Source organism: Panthera leo, chromosome B1 (assembly GCF_018350215.1).
Source record: "Panthera leo isolate Ple1 chromosome B1, P.leo_Ple1_pat1.1, whole genome shotgun sequence".
Classification (NCBI taxonomy): domain Eukaryota; kingdom Metazoa; phylum Chordata; class Mammalia; order Carnivora; family Felidae; genus Panthera; species Panthera leo.
In genome coordinates this window covers 135,428,854-135,450,929 of record NC_056682.1, presented here as the reverse complement: position 1 = coordinate 135,450,929, position 22,076 = coordinate 135,428,854, and the positions used below count along the sequence as shown (strand labels likewise).

Below are 22,076 nucleotides of genomic sequence, written 5' to 3'. Positions count from 1 at the left end.
AGAAGTAGTAGGGGTTAGGGAAGACGTACCAAAAATTGCTATACTGAACACTTTTATGTCCAGGACAAACTCTCACTGGGCTCAGTCCTACATATTTTCTCGTTCACTAATGACAACAACTGGTTTTGCTTTATAAAGGCAAGGGAATATTTTTTGTGCTTACAAGTATCTTGAATGTTAACATTATAGGTATCACACAGGCCTAAGAACCAATTTCGTCTCATTCATTTTAATCTCATTGGTACTTTTAGTTAATAAACAGACAGATGCAGAAGTTGTCACTACCTGAGCAGATCATTGCTGTTGGGAAAACCTTGCAGTAAGAAGCTCAGCACATTACTAATGGCAGCAATGGTAGGCTGGGATAAAGACATATCTCGAAGAGTCAGGAGCAACTTGGGGATTAGCTGGAATTCCCTCATTAATTTGGCATTCTTTGAAGCTTCACTAGAAGAGAAAGAAGACTTCATATGGTCTGTGCTTATCATCTCTTCTATAATTGAAAAATAAACTACACAGATATTAACTAATACCTGGACTCAGTGAGCAGCTCAATAAAGTGTTCAAATAAGGAAAGATGAAGTTCATACGGTGCATGGAGCCAAACCTACAATAAAAAGAAAGAAGAGTGGTTGGTATATTTAGGGCTAAGAAATACCCAAATGACTATCCAACAAACATAAATGCAGCACATAGAACTTATTTCACTTATATAGCTAACTGACTATAACCACCTTATAAATTTTTATTTGGTGAAGCCCTATGAAACTGTTTGTACAGAAGACTTCTGGTTCTCTTCATAAAGGATTAATTGCTATGGAATTACCCTCCTAAACAACTGGAAAGGCAAGATCTATAGAAAGCTTATATGGAAATCAGTGACTGAATATTATTACTGAATACTGAACACAACATACGGAAAAGAATGAATACTGAATGCTGTGCATTGAAGACAAAGACTAAGTGACCGAAATCTCATGTGGGGTCCAAAATTGGAAATAACCACTGCAGAACTGTACACCAAACAATTCCTGGAACTTAACAAAGGTCTGAGACTGGTTTGCACTCCCACCAAAGAGTGGGTAGATTTCATAATACATGGGGAGTTAGGTAGAGGCCTTAGAAGTGAAAAACTGAGTATTCGTGCTAGACTAAAGGTAACTCTAGGGCCACCCTAACAAATCCTAATAGTGTGCATCAAAAAGATAACTACAATGCCAGAGCAAAGTTCAATACTTTTATAAGGGAAAACAACGAAGTCTAGCACTTAATGATGTAAAATTCAGTATACAATAAAAAATTACCAAGTATGCAAAGAAAAAGGAAAATAGGACACATAAGTAGGAGAAAAATCAATTATTACATATAGCCCAGAAATGACAGATGTTAGATTATTATGACTTTAAAAAAGCTATTAAAAATATGCTCCAAGGGCACCTGAGTGGCTCAGTCAGTTAAGCCTCTGACTCCTGATTTTGGCTCAGGTTGTGATCTTGTGGCTCATGGGTTCAAGTGCGTCAGACTCTGCACTGACAGTGTGGAGCCTGCTTGGGGTTCTCTTTCTCTCCCCAGCTGCCCCTCCCCCGTTCCAGCTCACTCTCTCTCAGAATAAATAAATAAACTTTAAAAAAAATAAATAAAAAAATAGGCTCCACATGCTAAAGAATGTCACCAAAAAGCTGAATATGGGAAGGAGAAACAGAAAAGAACCAAAGATGCAAAATGAACTTCTACAGATGAGAAGTAAAATATTTAAAATAAAAAATATACTGGATGGAACTAACAGCAGATTGGACACTGCAGAAAATAAATCAGTGAGCTTGAAGACACAACTCAAAATCGAGCATGAGAAAAAGAATGAAAAAGAAATTACTAGATAGAGCATTAGAGACTTGCAGGAAAATACCAAGTAATCTATCACATATGTAATTGGAGTCCAGAAAAGGTGGTGGGGAGGGCACAAGGAAAAATAGCTGGAAAAATAATGCCTAAAAAATTTTGAATTTGATAAAAATGACAAACTCACAGATCTAAAAGTCAACAGACTCCAAGCAGAAGAAATATAAAAAAAAAAAAAAGGAGTGACTGACATCTTTAAGGTATAAAAAGAATTTTGAACAGTTTACTAGAATTCTATTCTATGCAAAAATACCTTTCAAAAAAAGAAAAAAATAAAGACTTTTTTAGACGGAGAATTTAAGGCTAGTAGGCACTATGAAAAATGTTAAAGGAAGTTTTTCATTTAGAAGAATTATATAAGATGGAAACCTGGATCTATACAAAGGAAAAAAATGCCATGAATATTATATATGTAAGTAATTATGTATAAAAGAATTTTTGAATGTCTTTAAAAGATAACTATTTAAGCAAAAATAATACAGAAAGTATTGTGGAGATCCATAAACATATAGAAGTAAAATGCTGGACAATAAGAGCACAAAGGACAGAAGGAGAGAAATGGAAGTGTATCTTTGCAAGGTTGCTACACTCTAGGTAAAGTGGTATAATATACTTTGAAGACAGACTGAATCATTATAGAGGTCTATTATAAATTCTAGAACAACCACTAAAAAAGAAAATGCCTATATTCTATCACCAGTACTTTACTTTTATCTGTCAAATGCTGTTTTAAAAATAGGATGAATTAAGTATTATAGACGATTATGGCTTGCACTAATTAGGAATGCTATATGATGCCATAAAGTGTGCAAGGTAATTTAAAATGAAGCCAAAACTTGTCAAACAACTAAATTTCTGATGTTTGTATTATAAGATTTTAATCAGATACTTAAAACTAAAAGTAACCCATGATTTAAACATATCAGTTACCAGATGAAAACAAGCCGGGCTTCATTAGGTAGGTCTCCTTAGTACTACCAGAGTTCTCTCTGCATACCTTTACCTCTGTGCTTTCACAAGTTTTTAATCGTCTATTTATTTGCTTTTCTCTTCTAATGGACTAAATGCCTGGAGGCAAGGACTCTATCTTTTATTTTCACATCATTAGCACCTAACACAATGCCCGGCTCAAAGATGCTCAGTAGGTATTTTCTAAAAGAATGAGAGGTTTGTGTATTATAGTTTTAAATATCGGGTTGAGAAATGTATACTTTATTGTGTTGGAAGGGAAATCACTGCAAGTTTCTGAAGAAGTGATATGATTATGCCTCAGAAAGAATGAGGTCAAAAGATCTATGGACAGGCTGAGGAAAGGGGGAAAGAAGTGATAGTTATCCTAGTAGGTAAGAGGAGTTGATTAGGGCTTAGACTAGGATGTCAAAGTAGAAACAAAAAGGTCAACTACATGAAATATGGAAGTACAGTCTATAGGACTTAATTTCAGACTATTTATAAACAGGGAAGAAGAAGAGGGATGATTTTTCAATTTCAAGCCTCAGTGACTAGGGACATGGTGGTATTATTAATAGAAACAGAAGTTAGAGGGAAGAACTAATTTGGGGAAGGATGGTTAAGTTCAGTTTAGGTGTTGCTGGGACATAAAACGAAAATGTTGAGCAAGAGATCGGAACTAAGTGTGGAAATTAGATGTCAAGCTAGAGATTCAGATTCGGGGCTCAACTTTGTAGAAGATGAGGCTATGGGATGGGGTAAGAACCTCAAAGAAAGAAAATGATAAAAAAGATAAAGACAGTGGACGATTTTATGTAAAATAATGAAAATTCCAGAGCCAGAAAATTATGGGGAAAGCAGTGAGAAAGACACAGGAGCTAGGACAGTGCTGCCTGAGGGCGAGCAAGAGAGCTGAGTGCTGTGAAAAGAGGGAGACCCTGCATCATTTGCTCTGGAGCTGTGGGTACTAAAGATCTCCGGAGTATAGGGCCAGGCTGCTAATACACTTCCAGATAACGTTTCAGGAAAGCAATTAGGGCACACAGCCTGTTTGTTAGGGATTTAAAATAACTGACAAGACAGAGCTTACAGTATTTATGAGGCAGAAGAGTTCCAGCCTAGACTTTACGGCTAGCACACATTAAGTACTAGGCACCACTGTGGGTGGCAGGGATATAGATGGAGACATGATCTCTCTACACATGAAGCCAACAGCTCCACAGGGGGTTTAAATAATAGTTCAATACTAAACTATTATTTAATATTAAACTATGTGTTTAATACTAAAATAAATATTTAAAAGTTAACTCTATCAACATACAGAATAAGAAATGGATTCACTGACTATATATTACCAGTTAGTATTCATGTACATACTTCGAAATCACAGAGTAGATCCTGGAAGGCAGTTGAATTTGGAATAATGGAGGTCTCATGTCCACTATCAACAGTTCCCACCAAGGAAAACGTTAGATGGAGAATGTGGCTGTTGAGGAGGGAACGTTTCTTCTTAAGCAGCATTGCCAGCAACTAAAAGGAAGCAATACCAAATGCTTGATCAGTCATCACAAACATACACACACACACACACACAAACACACGTGGGAGACCTCTATGTAAAGCAATTCCTAAGACTTCTAAGCTGACTTCTATATTTTTATTATGACAATAGAACATTAGAGAAATCTGAAATGAAGGGTAATCCCATCACTATCATTAAAATATCTTTTACCTTTTCAATTCATATATATGTAAATTGTTGCCATCATATGCATACAATTTTTTCTCTTTTTCCATAACATTTTATTGAAAGGATTTTTCTTTTGCAACATAGACTTTATGATTACAATTTTATTTTTTATTTTTATTTTATTTTATTTTTTTAACGTTTTTATTCATTTTTGAGACAGAGAGAGACAGAGCATGAATGGGGGAGGGTCAGAGAGAGGGAGACACAGAATCTGAAACAGGCTCCGGGCTCTGAGCTGTCAGCACAGGGGCCCGATGCGGGGCTCAAACTCACGGACCGCGAGATCGTGACCTGAGCCGAAGTCGGCGCTCAACCGACTGAGCCACCCAGGCGCCCCTATGATTACAATTTTAAAACGGGTGAATGTGGGGTGCTTGGATGGCTTAGTCGGTTAAGCGTCTTGACTTCGGCTCAGGTCAGATCTCACGGTTTGTGAGTTCGAGCCCCACATCGAGCTGTCTGTTGTCAGCACAGAGCCTGCTTCCGATCCTCTGTTCCTTCCACCCCACTGCCCTTCCCTGCTTGCACTCTCTCTCTCAAAAATAAATAAACATTAAAAAAAAATTTTTAAAAAAGGTTGAATGATAGGTTCTGGAATGGTTTTAGAATCATTAGTCATTCTCATACTGTTGGAACATTTAGATGGTTTGTATATTTTCATGGTAAAATATGCCACAACAATCATTTTGAAAGTTCTGCAAAATAAAACACTTACCAAAATAGTGTGATTAAATCTACAGTAAACAGTAAAAAGTTTATTCACTACTAATGAACTATCGGCTACAAGTTAGAAAAGGCATTTGTACTTCACCTACACTAGAGGGATTTAATCTTGCTCCAAATACTTGTTTCTCTTCTGACAAATCACTTTCTGCCTAAACCTAGTAGATTGTGAATATATGAACACTGTATATATTTTAAATCCCACATGACTATTCAGGATTAGCAATGGCACAGATATTATACAGTGGCTCTCACATCCACTAGGTAAGTAAAGGCGGGGATAAAGACGACCAGGTGTGGAAGGGAGAGACAAGGAAAACAGGGAAATCTCTGGATCTATCACCCATCTGGCAGTCTCTAGAGCAGCTGGCAATATGACCCTATTTCATTCCACTCCTATTTCCATAGAGGAACATAACTCCAAACTAGCAAATCTATGAAATATATCGAAGCTATACTGAGATAACACAGCCTAATTCAAGAGTTTAGGAAGTGAGATTTGGTGCAATAGGTTAAAAAGCTTGAGCCAAAAGAAACAATTCATCTTCTCATTTGAAATACATTAGTTTTACTAAAAAGTACTGACTTTTAAAGTTTACTTGGATGAGATCATTCTTCCAGAGTTTGAAAAAAATATGTATAATGAAAATTGAGAAGATTTTTTTTTCAATGCCGAGTAAAGTGAAGGCAAAGCTCTATGGTTACAAACCTGGTAGCCCTTGATTCTTTCCATTTCTTTGCTGGCTAGTGGGTTACTCTTGACCACACAAACCAGGGCCTTGACTGCTGCATAGAGCCCTTCCACATCAGAAGCCATGGCCACCAGACCCAGGATGGCTGCAGCTCCACCAATGTACTGCAAAGTAGTGGCAACAGGCTTAGGGACAAATGTTCTTACTCCTGATCAAAAGATAGTGAAGAATAATTAAATTCCCCATGTAAACAAGAACTGAGTAAATCATCTTAAGAAGTATTTAATTTTAAATTATACTTAAAAGTAAATAAACACCTCTATCTTAAAACAAAAATTCTAAAAACAAATCCAAGGTAGGATGTGGAAGGTAATAAATGCGAATGTCTACACTCTCAGAGATGAGGTGGGAGTAAAGGAGTGAGTAGAGAAGGGCTGGGTTTGAGAGCAAGCCCAAAGGTTCCGACTGTGTAGCTTTGGACACTATAAAGAAAAAGCACAGAGGCATTGGGAACACATTTCTGAGGTGAGTGAGAATGCTTTATTAGGTACTGCTGGGGAATAAACTTGGGGAGGGCAACAGCACTTTAACTCTGAACTGGGGAATGGGATGCGGATGTCATCCAGGCAAGGACCAAGTATTCCCAAGAGAAGCCAAGCTGGGCACCTCACTGACCATCACTCAAAGCTCTCCTAGTCTGAGTAACACTGCATCAGTGACCCTAGGAGAGCATAATCATGTGGAAACACAGGCCTAGAACTAACTTCATGTCAACTAAAAAAGACTGCATCTATATTCCTAACCTTGTTTTTAAAAAAAGGCATTGTTTGAATGTTGTTTGTCTACTAATCAAGATTGAGTTTTCCAAAAATTAAACTAACATGTGTTTTATATTTTTGTATGCTTTGCAGCATGCATAACACTTGCATATATTATGGCACAAAATTTTGAAAACTACCTTGTAAGGTAATTAGGACCAATATTACTAGTTTACAGATAAGAAGTTGAAGTCTAAAGAACTCAAATGTCTGGTGTAATGCCACAGAGTGACAGAATAGGAGCTAGAACCTCAATCTTTGAATTCTTCACCCACTGGTCTTTCTACTATTCCATGTGCTGCTATATTTTTGCAAAGGACATAGTTCAGGCTCAGTAAATACTTGCTGTTATCAAATAAAGAAAAACCACTATGTGCCTTAGCATAAAGGAAACTGCTTTATCACGCAGTGTAGTTAAAGAAAAAATCCAAAGTTAAGATATGTGCATATCGAGGCAATAAAAATTGCCAATGTCTGGTAAACATGTAGGAGTCTGACTTGCATAACACTAACTTTCTGCTAATTTAAAGAGAACCAATATTATGTATTGATTTGTGTGTTAAATATAGAATGGCTGGTTCTGAATTTTGAATCACCTGACTGGATTATATCTCAGGATTCTATCTAATAAAAAAAAATCAACTCTTTTTAAGCAGACATCAAGTATAAGGCTCTGCAGAATGTCTACCAGCTCTAATGTTTACTATAGTTGGATTCACTGTTTACACTCCAAAGCTCTTACGTCTACCTCACTTCCAAATAATAGATACACTCACGGGTGTCACCAACACTGAAGAAAACTATGCAATTTTCATCAATATTTCTCTAAGTCTTTACATCTGTCCCTAAATGTAAGTGTGAAATTTACCTTAAAATTACACAGAAATAGTCAGCGTTCATCAGTGCTGACAAAAGGGGGACAAAGTTAATGGGATTTTTAAAAAGATTATGATTTTTAAAGTTGACTGGAGTTTGAGATTGTTATATTAATCTCTAAATACTGCAAGAACGCTACAGGTTGGCACTATAAAATGTGAATTTAAACACCTCTCCTCCTGTGAGGAAAAGTGAATGCAGATTTGAAGGTAAATAAAGAAGTTTAAAACAGTAAGACAATCTGACTCACCCAGGTATCCAATCAGAGTAGCCCCAACTGTCCGTGCAGGCCCATTAAGATGTCCTGCTGAATTGTGTATCAACTTCACAGGAGTGGCATTCTCATGAGAGGAAATGCCTAACTGAAGAATAAGAAAGGAAAAAAAAAAGAAATGTAACTATAGAAGAACAGTCTGAACATTTTATTGGAAAAAGAAAAAAAGAAAAAAAAAAAAAAGACCTGACTGGTACCATATCGTTTCTTTCTCTCCTTATCAGAATACTAAAAACATGGGCATTCATGTTTTTAAAATGTATGAGCTCTTCCAATGGGTAGAAACTCACAGAAAGTAAATTAAATACAATCTGCTCAGATAAAGATGGTGAGGGGGCCTTGGAAACAGTTTCAAGGGTCTTTCTGAATGAAACTGTCATAGTTTAAAAGTTCTTATCATTCACTGCCTCACAGTATTTCTGATTAGTGAACATAATATTAGCTTCACTTCATTTCTAAGTAAACGTCACATAAATTATTCACGTGTTTACAGATAAAACATGCCTATAGAAAGGACATGTTAAGTTTTGCACGTGTACACACTCATACACGTTATGAGCTTTCAAAGCAAACGCAATCCTAAGACTTTAATTCTACTGTTACCTGTAGAACTAAATTTACGTATAGTTCATGTTCTCTGGAAGATGGTACATGTATTTACAGATAAACGACTGTTAATACTTACTGTTCCCAAATCCTTTCCTTCCAGTCTGTTGGTCTCCTTCCCCCTGGGCTTTGCCTCCCCTAATCAGCCAAAACACCTTGCCAAGCTCACTGATGGCACTCACATCACTAGACCCACTGGTCATCAGTCCTCAGTCCTAGTCTTTCTTGACCAGACACATTCGCCATGGCAAATCATGGATTTCCACCACATCCATCTCTCCTAGTTTCTCTCCTTTCTCGTTAGCTGTAGCTCCTCACTGTTTCCTGCTGGTTCTTCTTGATCTCCCCAGCTCCACAGTCCTGGATGTTCCAGGTCTCAGTCTGTCCCTTTCCACATCTATCTACACTTTGCTGACAGCATCCAGTCTTGTGGCTTTAAATACCACCTCTGAACATCTATGGTTCGAATCTCTCCCCTGAACTTCAGATTCATATTTTCAGTGGCTTTGAGATCTCTACTAAGGTGTCTAATATGCTGCTCAATTTTCCCAAAACACAGTTCTCAATGTTCCTCTCAAAACTGCTCTTCCTGAAGTTTTCTCCAAATCAGAAAAAGTAACTCTATTTTCTTCACTGTTAGAGCAAAAAACCTCAGAGTTATCCTTGATTCCTTCCTTTCCCTCACATTTCACACCCAATCACCAAAACTATTAGCTTGATCTTCAAAACAGACCTCAAATCTATTCATTTCTCATCACAGCCACTGCTATCACCCCTGTTCACAAACCCATCATCACTCATACGAATTATTACAAAACAAAACTACTCACCTTTTTCCTACCTTTGTCTCCCTTCAATCTATTCTTTTTTTTTAATTTTTTTTTTTTTTCAATGTTTTTTTTTTATTTATTTTTGGGACAGAGAGAGACAGAGCATGAACGGGGGAGGGGCAGAGAGAGAGGGAGACACAGAATCGGAAACAGGCTCCAGGCTCCGATCCATCAGCCCAGAGCCTGACGCGGGGCTCGAACTCACAGACCGCGAGATCGTGACCTGGCTGAAGTCGGACGCTTAACCGACTGCGCCACCCAGGCGCCCCTCCCTTCAATCTATTCTTAATAGAGGTCATAGTCACCCTGGCTAAAAAGTCAGTCACGACATCTCATTCGTTAGGTCTGGAACCCTATAACGCTTCCCATGTCACTTAAAGCCAACACCTTTACCACTGCCTATAAACCCTAAGTGGTCTAGTGCCCATTACCTGTTTGAATTCCTCTCCTACTACCCGGCTTTCTCTCATTTGCTCTAGTCGCACCTGCCTCTGGGGCAGGCATGCACCCTCCTCAGAGCGTTTGCACTTGTACTGCTGGGACAACTCCCCCTGCCCGCCTCCCGCCCCCGATGCTGTGCCATGCCTATATTTTCATGACTTGCTGCCTCACTTCTCTCAAGTCTTCTCCAATTTCACCTTCACCATGAGGCCTCCTCTCATCATCCTATTTAACACTATAAACCGATCACTTTTTCCTTCCTTTATTTTTTTGCAGAGCACTCTTCATCTTCTAACATATCCTATGATTAGGCTATTTTCTTAGTTATTATCATTTGTCTCTCCACTACCATGTAAGAACCACAAAGGCAGGGATTTTCTCTGTATCTTCTGCTGTGACCTAAACCAAATGATACCTGGCACATAGCAATTATTTTCTTTAGTTATCTGCAGTTCAATTTAACTGCCAAAAAATATATAAGGATTAATATAAACCATGCACTTAGAAGGAAATTCTCACTTTTCCAAATTAAGCTAATTATCTAAGCATGTTTTGGCTTAAACCCAAAGCCAAGTAAAACAGATATAAACAATACATAAAAGGCATTATTTTCAGGGACTACTCATACTTGGGTGCTACCTGTAACAAAGCTCGGAAACACTGCTCCTGAGAAAAGCAGCCACAGTTTACTAGGAAATCATTCTGCTTACCTGCTTAGCGATGGCTTTGCTGTCCAACTTGTTGTACACTTTCCGGATTCTTGCCACCGTTAGGGAAGACACAGAGAGTGCATAGAGGCCAAATGATACCTTTTCTTCCGGTACTAATGACACAGGAGATGGGACTACACCTTCAGACTTTGCATCTTTACCTTCAAAAGAAGAATGATCCTTTTCAAAACTGTCACTATTTCTCCTATCCTAACACAAATTTTTTATTCTTACTATTTTTAAATGGGTAGAGTTGAGAATCTATTTTTTTTTTTTAAGTTTATTTGTTTTGAGAGAGAGAGACAGAGAGAGCATGAGTCAGGGAGGGGCAGGGAGAGAAATGGGGAGAGAGAATACCCAAGCAGGCTCCATGCTATCAAGCATAGAGTCTGATGTGGGGCTCGAACTCATGAACCCGAGTTGAAATCAAGAGTCAGATGCTTAACCGACTGAGCCACCCAAGTGCCCCAAAAATCTTTTAAAGTGGAACAAGGGAGCTAAACTTAAAAACTATTCTATTTAAGTTTTCAGCTATTCATTTATTTCTCTTTAGAAAATAGAGAAAATCAGCTAGTCATAGACCTTTACATTCCAACTTTTATTCTTAAAATGTGTTTTACAAACAGCATAATGTAAGGGGAAAGAGTTTTAACTGTTATCAAATCACAAAACATTTCCTCAAGGATCAAAGGAGAATGAGAATGAACACGAGTGGAAGGCCTGTAAACTCTGTAGCACCAGGTATCCTCCCTGACAAGAGTGCTCAGATGGGCCTCCCTATATTCTTCTAAACAACGTAAAAAGTTAAAAAAATAAATAAATAAACAATGTAGCAGAGGAGTTAAGAATACAAGTTTCAGACCTAGGTGGCTTAAGTTTGAATCTCTGCTTTTATCACTTAAAAGATGCATGACCGACAGATCTCTGGGCTTTAGTTTTTTCATCTGTAAAATCGGGATTAGAAAAACAGTACGTAAACACCAAAGTTTGGAGGAGATGAACAAACATTTATGAAGAGCTCCAGAACAACTATCTCCTTCATGTGTATTAACTTATTTGCACATACTGATGCTCAGTGTTAGCTATTACCAGATGCTATCTAAATCAACTATGTGAGTAACAAATTACTTAGCCACAGGATTTTTATCACTTACTACACTTATCCCAACTCTTCTGAGAGCTTCGGGAGAATGAGAATAAGAGGATGAGGGCATCACTTGCAAAGAGTATTACAAAGGAATCACAGCTTAGTATCGGTTCCTTTGACTCTACCTTTTGGGAGAAAGGACAAGAGTGGACTGTAGGAATAAAGGAATGAAGAAAATATTAGTCTAATGTAAAAAAAAAATATGTGTTTGTCTTTTCTGGAAACACCTCTCCTTCTTTTAACCAGAATAGATACACTTTAAAATGCTTTATGTAGTAAGAGAAATTATAGAAAGAAGGCTGTGGTTAGACTCTTAGAGGGTACGCACATCTTGGAGCCAATAAGATAAACTAGAAAATTAGTGATGGGGCATGAAGACAAAAATCAGGAAAGAATAGCATGATCAGTGGAGGAGAGCATTTGGAACAGGAGTGAGTGGTGAACACTATCACACTGAAGCAAAGTGAAGGAGAAGGCTTTTTTAAAGATAAACCTAATGTAGAACCGTATATACGCCCTACATGTAAACCTGTACATACACATGTACATGCACTTATTCATGTATCTACATGGCAGGAGATAAGTTTTACACAACTTTAAAGAATAAGTTACTCACATGGCATACATACGGCCTGAAAGCTTCCAACATAATTTGGTCCCAGTTCATAAATGGTAGTAACATTTGAAGGAGGTAAAACTTCTTCCAGAAAATGCGTGGGTCCCAGGCGCCAAACCAGTGAAGCAATCTGGCGCTGGGCAGGTGGAGTGCCAACATACGCATAGACTGTGCTGACCACTGGTGGGTTTGCAGAACCCGAACCCCCAGGGGTACTGTGAACATAATGTAGCTGTAAGAAGAGTGAAAGCAACGTGTGAGATAGAACAAAAAGAACCCCACTTTCATCAGGAAAATAGCTACTTTTTGTGTATAGCTTCCAATTCCCAAGGTCATCCAACTTTATAAATGTACAAAAGAGGCTGGGTTGAGAGCTATGAGGAAGGCCAAGATTCTGGAACCTGATATGGAAGAAGGATTTGTTATCATCCAACTCTCAGATATAAACTATCTAACGCCAGAAAGGGCAACATCAAATAGAGAGTTACTGTTACTGTCTGGGTGGTTTCCATATCAAATTAATGATGCTTGCATGAAATTTTGGGGTTGATATAAAAAGAGAGTTTCCCTACTATAGAATTCAAATAGTCTTGAAATTATCTGGGTCACCTTCAATCTGAGTCTGTCAACTAAAATAATTCATGAAGAGTGTTTTATAATGGGTAAAGTGCTATAGAAATTATAAAAATTAACAGTCTATTATATAATTTATACACACACATTTTAATCTTAACATAAAACACATTCTCACACTAGTGTTTACTGACAACTTGCCAAAATTATCATTCAATTCATTTAATAATAAATAGATAAAGTATAAGAGATAATCAAGAAATCAAGTTGTTTCTTGTGGTACAGGCAGCTTTCTATCGCTTGATAGTATGAAGGACATTTCGGTTGATCGTTCTGTTCTAACAACTGTCCTAGCTTCAGATCACATCTATCGTTCCATATGTTACAGTTCCCAGTGATGTTAATAGCATGAGTGTGGAGACCAACACGTGGCCTAAAGTTGGTTTCACAGGACTGTTGACTTCTAACAGGCACAGTGATGATGATGATGATGTAAAAAAAGTCAATGAAAAATCTCCTACCTCTCGATTCTAGAAGCTGAGGACATTTTTATTTTAAAAAATAATAAAAATAACAAAGAAGCAAACTCCCAGAGAATCTACAAGCCCATTTCAAATGCAATCATGTGTACAAAGGAAAAAATTACTATTCCCACAGAATGCATTTTAGTGTTTATCATATTGAAACACAATGTCACAATAAGATATTAATGAAGGAAATGTCTTCAAGGAAGCTGTCAATTTCACTGCCTTTTAAACTTTAATTCACACAAAAGGACAAACTTTGCTTTTGTTGCTTCTTTCAAGTGATAATCGCTATAAAAACAGATACTATCCTTTAGAAGCTAACGTGTGATTTCAACAGGTTGCTAGCTGAGTTCTATCGAAAGTAACTAGCAGCATTCATCCTGATGCAAAAAAGGAACTTTTGACTCTTTATTGGTTATTTCAACTCTCTCGCCTCTCTTCTGAATATTATGGTGTATCTATATCTAAAGTAATACTTACACACTCATTCATTCAGCAAACAGTAATGGAACACCTACTACTAATTATCAAGGGACTAATCTGGGTGATCTGAGAACAAAGAAGACTAAAAACAATTCCAGCTCTGAAAGAATATAGAGTCTACTGGAACGCATAACAACAATGAAGTGTGTTTCATAGGTTATTTAGGCATCCTTCAACTGGTTTTTCTGTTGTGAAGAATCACTTAGCAATCTGGCTCAAGCGCTGACATATTCACTAACTTCTTTAGTACCCTGAACCTCTTCTTTCTATTCTTCTCAAATAAAGTGATATGAATTAGCCAGCCACATGACTCTTAAACATATTGTTCAAATGGGTACTAAAGGTCAATTTAAAATTAAGACAGCAATTTAAAACATACCCCCTCGCAAACACACATACACAGAAACACACCTACCCCTAAACTACCTGGTAAAGCAGGTTGACTTACAAGCACGAGTCTGCTTACCTTCACAGTGTTAACAAGCTGTCCGTCAATATAGAGGGCTGCAGTACTGTTTTTCAGCATGCCTTTGCTCATCACCAAAACCAGATGATGCCACTGTCCCTCAACTATAAGTTCCCCACATCGGAAGCGGGCACAGCATGGGAGAATCTCATAAAAAGAGGATTCTTCACTAAAATCATCAACTAAAATAAAGAGGAAAAAAGAAATAAAAAAACTCAACACCCTCATTCTAACAATTACTCATATATAGATCTTGACTTTATGTTCAATGATGTAATATAATGATGTAATATTATGTATAGTGATGTAAATGAAATATACATGATGTAATGAAATGTATATAATGATGTAATGATATATAATGATGTAAATGAAAAATATATAATATAATGATGTAAATGAAAATACCCTATCCATTTAACAGCTTTATCTGCAGGAAGAAGTAAAACCTGAGATCTATTTTGCCGTCTTCTGCTCAAGATATAGTTATAATCAAATAAAGTTATAATAGATGATGAAATAAATAAATAAAACAGATAATAAAATAAAGTTACAGGAGACAACAAAAAGAGGCTAATTGATTATTACCTGTCATAAAAGGTCTGTTATAAAAAGTCGTTTTAAATTCTCATTTGTCATGCATTTGGTTACAACATTGGTTAGAAAATTAAAAATTTTACTCTTGCTATATGCTCTGCTCAATGATACAAGAGGCCAACTATTTGTTCTTAGTGTGCGGCTGTACTGCTCTGGCCCCTGCCTGATGACAGCTGAGAGTAGGGAGGTGATTTATGGAGTGGAAAGCTTTATTTGTTCATTCATTCATTCATTCCTTCATTTCAAAATTTTAATTCTGGTAAAGTGAACATACTGTGTGTATAATACAGTGATTCAACAATTCTGGACATTACATAGTGCTCCTCATGTTAAGTGTACTATTCAAACTTCTCCTATTATACTCATCCCCTACCTACCTTCCCTCAGTTAGTTAAGTCTGTTTCTTGATTTGTCTTATTTTCTCCTTGGTTCCTTCATTTTGCTTCTTACATTCCACATGAGTGAAATCATATGGTATTTGTCTTTTTCCGACTGACTTATTTCACTGAGCTTAATGCCCTATAGTTTCCATCCATGTTGTTACAAATGGCAAAAACTCATCCCCTGTTATGGCTGAGTAATATTCCATTGTATATATACGTATGTGTATGTGTGTGTGTATATAAATATATATATATATCACATCTTCTTTATCCATTCATCTATTGACAGACACTTGGGTTGGTTCCATTATCTTGGCTATTGTAAATAATGCTGCTATAAACACAGGGGCACATATATCTTTTTGAATTAATGTTTTATTTTCCTTTTTAAAAATTTTTTATTTTAAGAGAGAGTATGTATGCAAATGGAGAAGGCGCAGAGGGAGGCAGGGAGAGAATCTCAAGCAGGCTCCACACTCAGTGCAGAGCCCGACATGGGGCTCGATCTCCCAACCATGATATCATGATCTGAGCCAAAATCAAGAATAAGACACTTGATGGACTGAGCCACCCAGGTGCCCCTAATGTTTTCGTTTTCTTTTCGTAAATATCCAGTAGTCGAATTATTGGATCATATGGTAATTCTATTTTTAAGTTTTTTGAGGAAAGGTCATACTGTTTTCCACAGTGGTTGCATGGAAAGGTATTTTTTGATCCAAGTTTCCTGCTTCACCAGACAACTCTGATTATTTCCTAACATTCTGCAATCACTTCCTGACTCCAATCTGGTTTCTCTCTGCTATCCAGTACGTTGCCTGATCTTGCCAGGAAATAATGGGTCAATATTAATTCAATCTTAATGTTAAGCTAATTAAAAATTAATTTAATTTTTAAGCATTCAAGAAGTGATGAGACAACAGTGTATATCCAGATGTTAAAAACCCACTGCTCCACCCTCCCCACCAAAAGCTTTAAAAACAGCTAATCTGTAACCATGTAACATACAGCAGATTCACCGTTTTTCAGGATAAGTACATACAAGGAAATACACTAAAAGATAAAACTTTATACGAAGAAAGAATTACAAATAAAATACTAATTTTTAGAATCTTAAAATATCTGCATATACTGACAGGCCAAGATTACATTTTAAAATGACAATTCAGAATATACATCTATTGATGAATTAAGAAAAGCAGAATCTAATCGATAGGTGATCTGATACAGGAACAGAATTGAACAACCTAGATGAAAAGCGGGGTCAAACAGCTTTGAAAGGTCTACTATATAGACCAAAGGATGTGAAAGAAAAGATAAAAGGTATGGGTGAAACCAAGAACTCTTCCCTTTCCCTTCCTGTTAATAGACTGAATCTTCTCCAGAATTGTAGAAGATTTCACTCACAAAAATTTTCTGAGTTTCACATTCTGGATCAGGCTTAATCTAAGCCACATCCAGCATTCAGTGGTATGTCAGGAGATCTTGGTGAGCCAACTGGTTTCTGACAACTCTTAATTACCTAGGCTTAATGGGCTACAGCTGTTCAGAGGATGGATCCTTGTAGTAGTAACATCATCTAAAGCTAATGTTATCTATTCCTGTAATTTCTAGTGATACATGGACTATAGTAGTCTTGCAAATTACATTTCATGAAAGTGATATAGAGTTAGAAAACATTCTCCTAGTTTAAGGAAATATCCCTAGACCCATTCCTTAACTTTTCCATTAAATTCTATTCTTTTTCCAAATTCCCCATTATTATTCACTTATTATTTTCTCATCATTTCCCTTTCTCATATTTTCCTCTTTTTTCTTGTTCGTTTGTTCATTTGTTCATTCACTCATACTTTTACAGAATATTTTACATGTTTTAGGTGGCAGGGCTGCCTAGATTACTAAGGTAATAAATTACATTGTGTAATATAATTTACCACAGTTCTAGTAGGGTAACCAAAGACAAATATAAAGAATTAAAATCTTGGAAGTCCAGATAACTGAAAAAAAAATTAAGTAAGATGGGGCACCTGGGTGGCTCAGTCCGTTAAGTGTCTAACTTCGGCTCAAGTCACGATCAAATGACTCTTGAGTTCGAGCCCCGCCTCGGGCTCTGTGCTGACAGCTCAGAGCCTGGAGCCAGCCTGCTTTGGATTCTGTGTCTCCCTCTCTCTCTCAAAAATAAACAAACATTTAAAAAATTAAAAAAAAAATTAAGTAAGATCCATGACAGTGGGCATAAAAGGAAGGGGAGATTCAAGAAATATGAAGGAAGGGGTGCCAGGGTAGCTCAGTTGGTTGAGCAACCCACTCTTGATCTTGGCTCAGGTCATTATCTCATGGTTTGTGGGTCTGAGCCCTGTGTCAGGCTCTGCAGACAAAGTGAAGCCTTCTTGGGATTCTCTCTCTCCCTCTCTCTCTCTCTCTCTCAATATAAGTAAATAAACATTAAAAAAAATATGAAGGAAGCACACGTAGTAAGACTTAGCAGAAGGGGTGATATTGAGATTTTTAGCTGGGCTAAACTGGTAGTGGGGAGTGTCATTTAGCAAGACAGGAAAACAGAGATGCAGGTTTTATAAAGAAGAAACATTCCATATGAGCTGTATTCATATGAATGTCTAACTTGCAGTTAAAATATGAGGAGACGGACACCGAATGGCTCAGTAGGTTAAGCATCCAACTCTTGGTATTGACTCAGGTCATGATCTCTCAGTTTCATGAGTTTGATCCCTGTGTTGGGCTCTACACTGGCAGCACAGAGGCTGCTTGTGATTCTCTCTCTCTCCCTCGCTCTCTGCTCCTCCCCACTCACATCTCTCTCTCTCTCTAATAAATACACTTAAAAAAAATAAAAAATGAAACAAAAAATGAGAAATCCTGGGATACAGACAAACAAACAAAAATTAATTCTGGAACTGCTGGGATTAAAAAGACCTAAATTTAACAGACATAGATTTTTTTTTTTTCTCTCAAGACAGCAGGATGAGTACAAAGACTAAAGATGAAACCTTGGAGAATACTAATTTGAAGTGGAAGATGGAAAAGTGTTGAAGGAAAAGTATAAAAAGGAGGTCAAAAGAGTGGGTATCTGTAAGACTGAAGAGAGTTTAAATTAGGAGGAAAAACATCAACAGGATCAAATAAAGTGTCCTTGTAAGAATTTTAAAGCAGTGACACTGTATTGATGCCTGCCTCTGTGCTAGTCATGAAGAATATTAAGAAAAAAGGCCTTACCATCTAATTAAGCTAACATTCAAATATGTTTGAATACCAATATGTGAAGCAGTATGTGGTATTATTCAGTTAATTAAAAGGTAAATTTAGTAGATGATCAAAAAAGAGGTATACTTATATTACAAATGCTTATATTCAGAGCAAAGAACATTCAGTAAACTGAAAGTTATATTTTATGTTGTTTAAATCATTTAGGAAGATATTCATGAATGTCTTGAGTTTGAAGTTCTGTTGGATAGCAACGTAACATTATGGCATGTCGGAGAGAATTAGGATTATTAAATGGTACGTATTAAGTCTTGAAGGTAAGTGATGGATAAAGTAATTAAAATGTTATTGTGTCTAGCACAGAGTGGCACATATGGTAGGCAGGTGCTCGATGAATATTCATTAGTTAAGCAGAATTCATGGTCAATGAAAATCCTTACTAAAATATATCAAACAAGCAATCTGCTTTCCTAGTGAAAGCTGCGATTTCTTGGCAAGTAGAGATGACTCTTTATTTTAGGAACTATATCCATTGTTTTCTATCTAAGTCTCTTTGAAAAGTGCCTTAAAATTCACTGGTAAACAATATTCAACATTTCATATAACCTGTTCTGTAATAGTTTAAACTGGAAAAGAATTACTAGCTGGACATTAAAGATGAGTATTATAATGATGTTTAATACTTTTAATGTTTACAGGAAGCAAAAAGAAACAGATACTGACCATAGTTTTGGAGTAGTTCCTCTTTGGTGGAGACAATCAGAGATCGGTCTTTTGCTGACAAAACGACGGCAAGGCACACGTAATGCTGCTCAGAAGAATTTGCTCGGCGCACAATAGTAAGAAGTCTGACAGGGTGGTTATTTGGAGGAGAACTAAAATGTTCAATACAAAACCAGCTAGAGTAGCTTAAGCCAGATGGAGGAGGGAAGAATCTTTCACCTAAAATAAAAAGAGAAAAATAACAACGAAAGAGTGTGTTGATTCGTATGTACATTTTAAAGAGAAGGCAATAAACTCTAAAGAAAATAGAGCCTACTAAAAAACAACAAATCTCAGGAGCAAAGTAAGTAATATTTACCGGAACCAATGCCGCTGACCACGGCCCCATCGGTAAGACCTGTTGTGACAGCATTGTTTGTGGGGGCATTATGGGGGGCCAAACTGGGCAGGAACAAGCAGCTATTAAGAAAAGACAATGTACATATTAGAGATCAACCATTTTCTTCTCTTATCACTATGGGCTTACCATAGTGAAATAAACTGCCATCATTTCAGGGTAACTTGAGCGAAGAGATCATGGAATAAATCTGGATGCCTAATAAAGTCCTTCCCTCATTTTAAATACGTACAAGTGCTGAAAGATATACTTTACAAAGTCTCCAATGGCATCACTTTTATTTTAAATTAAAAAAAAAAATCAAAGTATAGGTCGCATATGGTAAAATGTACCAATGTACAAGCATGTTCAAGACACCTGGAACCATTTCATCACTGCAGAAAAATTCCCTTGTGCCCTTTTCCAGTGAGTCATCCTCTTCTGTTCTGATTGGTTCTGACTATTCCAAAATAGGTTTTAATCCACCATTCAATAATAACCCATGACAGTGTTCTTAAAACACAAATTATATATAGTTTTACGTATAGTTTACATATAATTTTAGATTGGTGTATATGAATCCCACAGACAACTAGTATAGACATAGATCTATCAATATTAGCATTTGTGTCTGTTTTGAAGCTCATGGATTTTATAAGTTCTTCTAGATTCTCCATAGATTCTTTATTGTTGCTTCTGCTACTATAGCATTTTCTGCCACTTGAAATTACTCATTTGATGTAATAGTCATTGACTATTTATGATGTTTAAGGTACTAAACTAGGTAATTTATGGAAAAGGATGATGATTAAACCCAAAGAGCTTCTAATATAATTTTAATTTGCATATGACCTATTGTTCTAAATCAAAGGTTGACGAACATTTTCTGGGAGGGCCAGACCATAAACATTTTATGCTTTGCAGACCAGAGAGTTTGTCATGACTATTCAACTCTGCCATTCTAGCATGAAAGCTGCCACACACAATACTTACATAATTGACTGTGGCTATGTTAAAATAAAACCTTATTTACCAAACAACAACAAAAAAGTTTACAAAAAAAAAAAATTGTACCATGGATCTTAGATTACTGACTCCTTTAACATATCAACTTATTTAATATAATAATTCAAAATAATTAAATCTAGGGGCGCTTGAGTGGTTTAGTCGGTTAAACATCTGACTTCAGCTCAGGTCATGATCTTGCCTTTCGTGGGTTTGAGCCCCGTGTCGGGCTGTGCTGACAAGCTCAGAGCCTGGAGCCTTCTTTGGATTCTGTATCTCTCTCTCTCTGCCCCTCTCCTACTCGCTCTGTCTCCCTCTTTCTCAAAAAAAAACATTAAAAAAACATTTTTAAATAAAAAAAAATAAATGAAAATAATTAAATCTAAAAACCTTAAAATAACATGCTCAAAGAACTCAATCATTTGGGAATACAAAATATATAGCATATTTTAACTAAGTATTTTTAAAACCAAGGATCGATTTGTCAAAGGCAAGTAGGAGGCATAAAATAATACAATAAGGCTTGGCTACCCTGCAAATTCCTTACCCAAATCCTTCAAGGGATGTGTCAAATTCAACAAAAGCTGGAGTAACTGATGACCCATGAAGTCTGATGTCATGTGGGGTTGTCATGGAGACCAGACACTTCACCCTAGTTAGGGGTACAGTACTTCCTTCTGCAGATTTTACCAGGCTCTTGCTTATCCGGTAATGGTTATCTTCATGTAAGCTGAAAACATTATCAGAACCCAGGCCTTCCATAGATGTGATCATGCTACCTGTAAGTCAAAGAAAATCTCTTGGGAAAAAATACCATGTAGATTTTTAAAATAATTGCTTTACAAGGTTGACTTATTTTTAAATACCACTCTTTAGTTTCAATATATGTAATAATTTTATTCTTACACATCAAAGCTAATATCCAGTTTTAATGTATTTTATGCTCATTTTTCAACTTAAATAGAATGTGTTTCCTTTTCTACTTATTACTAAAGGGATAAACACATTGCAGGATGTGTTGTGGGAAACTACAGAGTACAAATAAGAATAAAAATTTCCAGTAACCACTATCCAAACCACTGTTACAATGTAATTCACTTATAAATTACAGATCATGTTTTTAAAAACCAGATTAGATTATACTTTTATTTCACAAATTATTATTTCTCTTTCACAAGAAAGCACAATATTCAAGAAGGATTACAATGGAAAGAGATGGGTCATCTTTATTAAAAAAAAAATCAGAGATAAATAGCAAAAACTTGTTTCTCTCCCATTTTCTCCCTACTTTTCACTCTTCCCTTACAACCATTACAATCAAATATGTAAACACAAAATTAGTTGAATTAAAAAAATCCTATATGCATGCAGATGGTGACAGTATGAAGAAT

At 36.5% G+C, this 22,076-nt stretch overlaps 1 protein-coding gene across 7 annotated transcripts in view; it reads right to left on the bottom strand.

Moving 5' to 3' along the window:
- WDFY3 (WD repeat and FYVE domain containing 3) overlaps window positions 1–22,076 on the bottom strand; it is a 276,427-nt gene that overhangs the window by 85,027 nt on the left and 169,324 nt on the right. For all 7 annotated transcript variants that reach the window (XM_042936004.1, XM_042936003.1, XM_042936001.1 and 4 more), the window contains 11 exons: window positions 21,233–21,464; window positions 19,663–19,763; window positions 19,305–19,523; window positions 14,383–14,564; window positions 12,334–12,565; window positions 10,571–10,731; window positions 7,960–8,071; window positions 6,033–6,223; window positions 4,228–4,380; window positions 534–607; window positions 286–447 (listed from right to left, as the gene is read on the bottom strand). In XM_042936004.1, coding sequence (XP_042791938.1) covers window positions 286–447; window positions 534–607; window positions 4,228–4,380; window positions 6,033–6,223; window positions 7,960–8,071; window positions 10,571–10,731; window positions 12,334–12,565; window positions 14,383–14,564; window positions 19,305–19,523; window positions 19,663–19,763; window positions 21,233–21,464 — 1,819 coding nt within the window. The remainder of the gene's footprint in view (window positions 1–285; window positions 448–533; window positions 608–4,227; window positions 4,381–6,032; window positions 6,224–7,959; window positions 8,072–10,570; window positions 10,732–12,333; window positions 12,566–14,382; window positions 14,565–19,304; window positions 19,524–19,662; window positions 19,764–21,232; window positions 21,465–22,076) is intronic.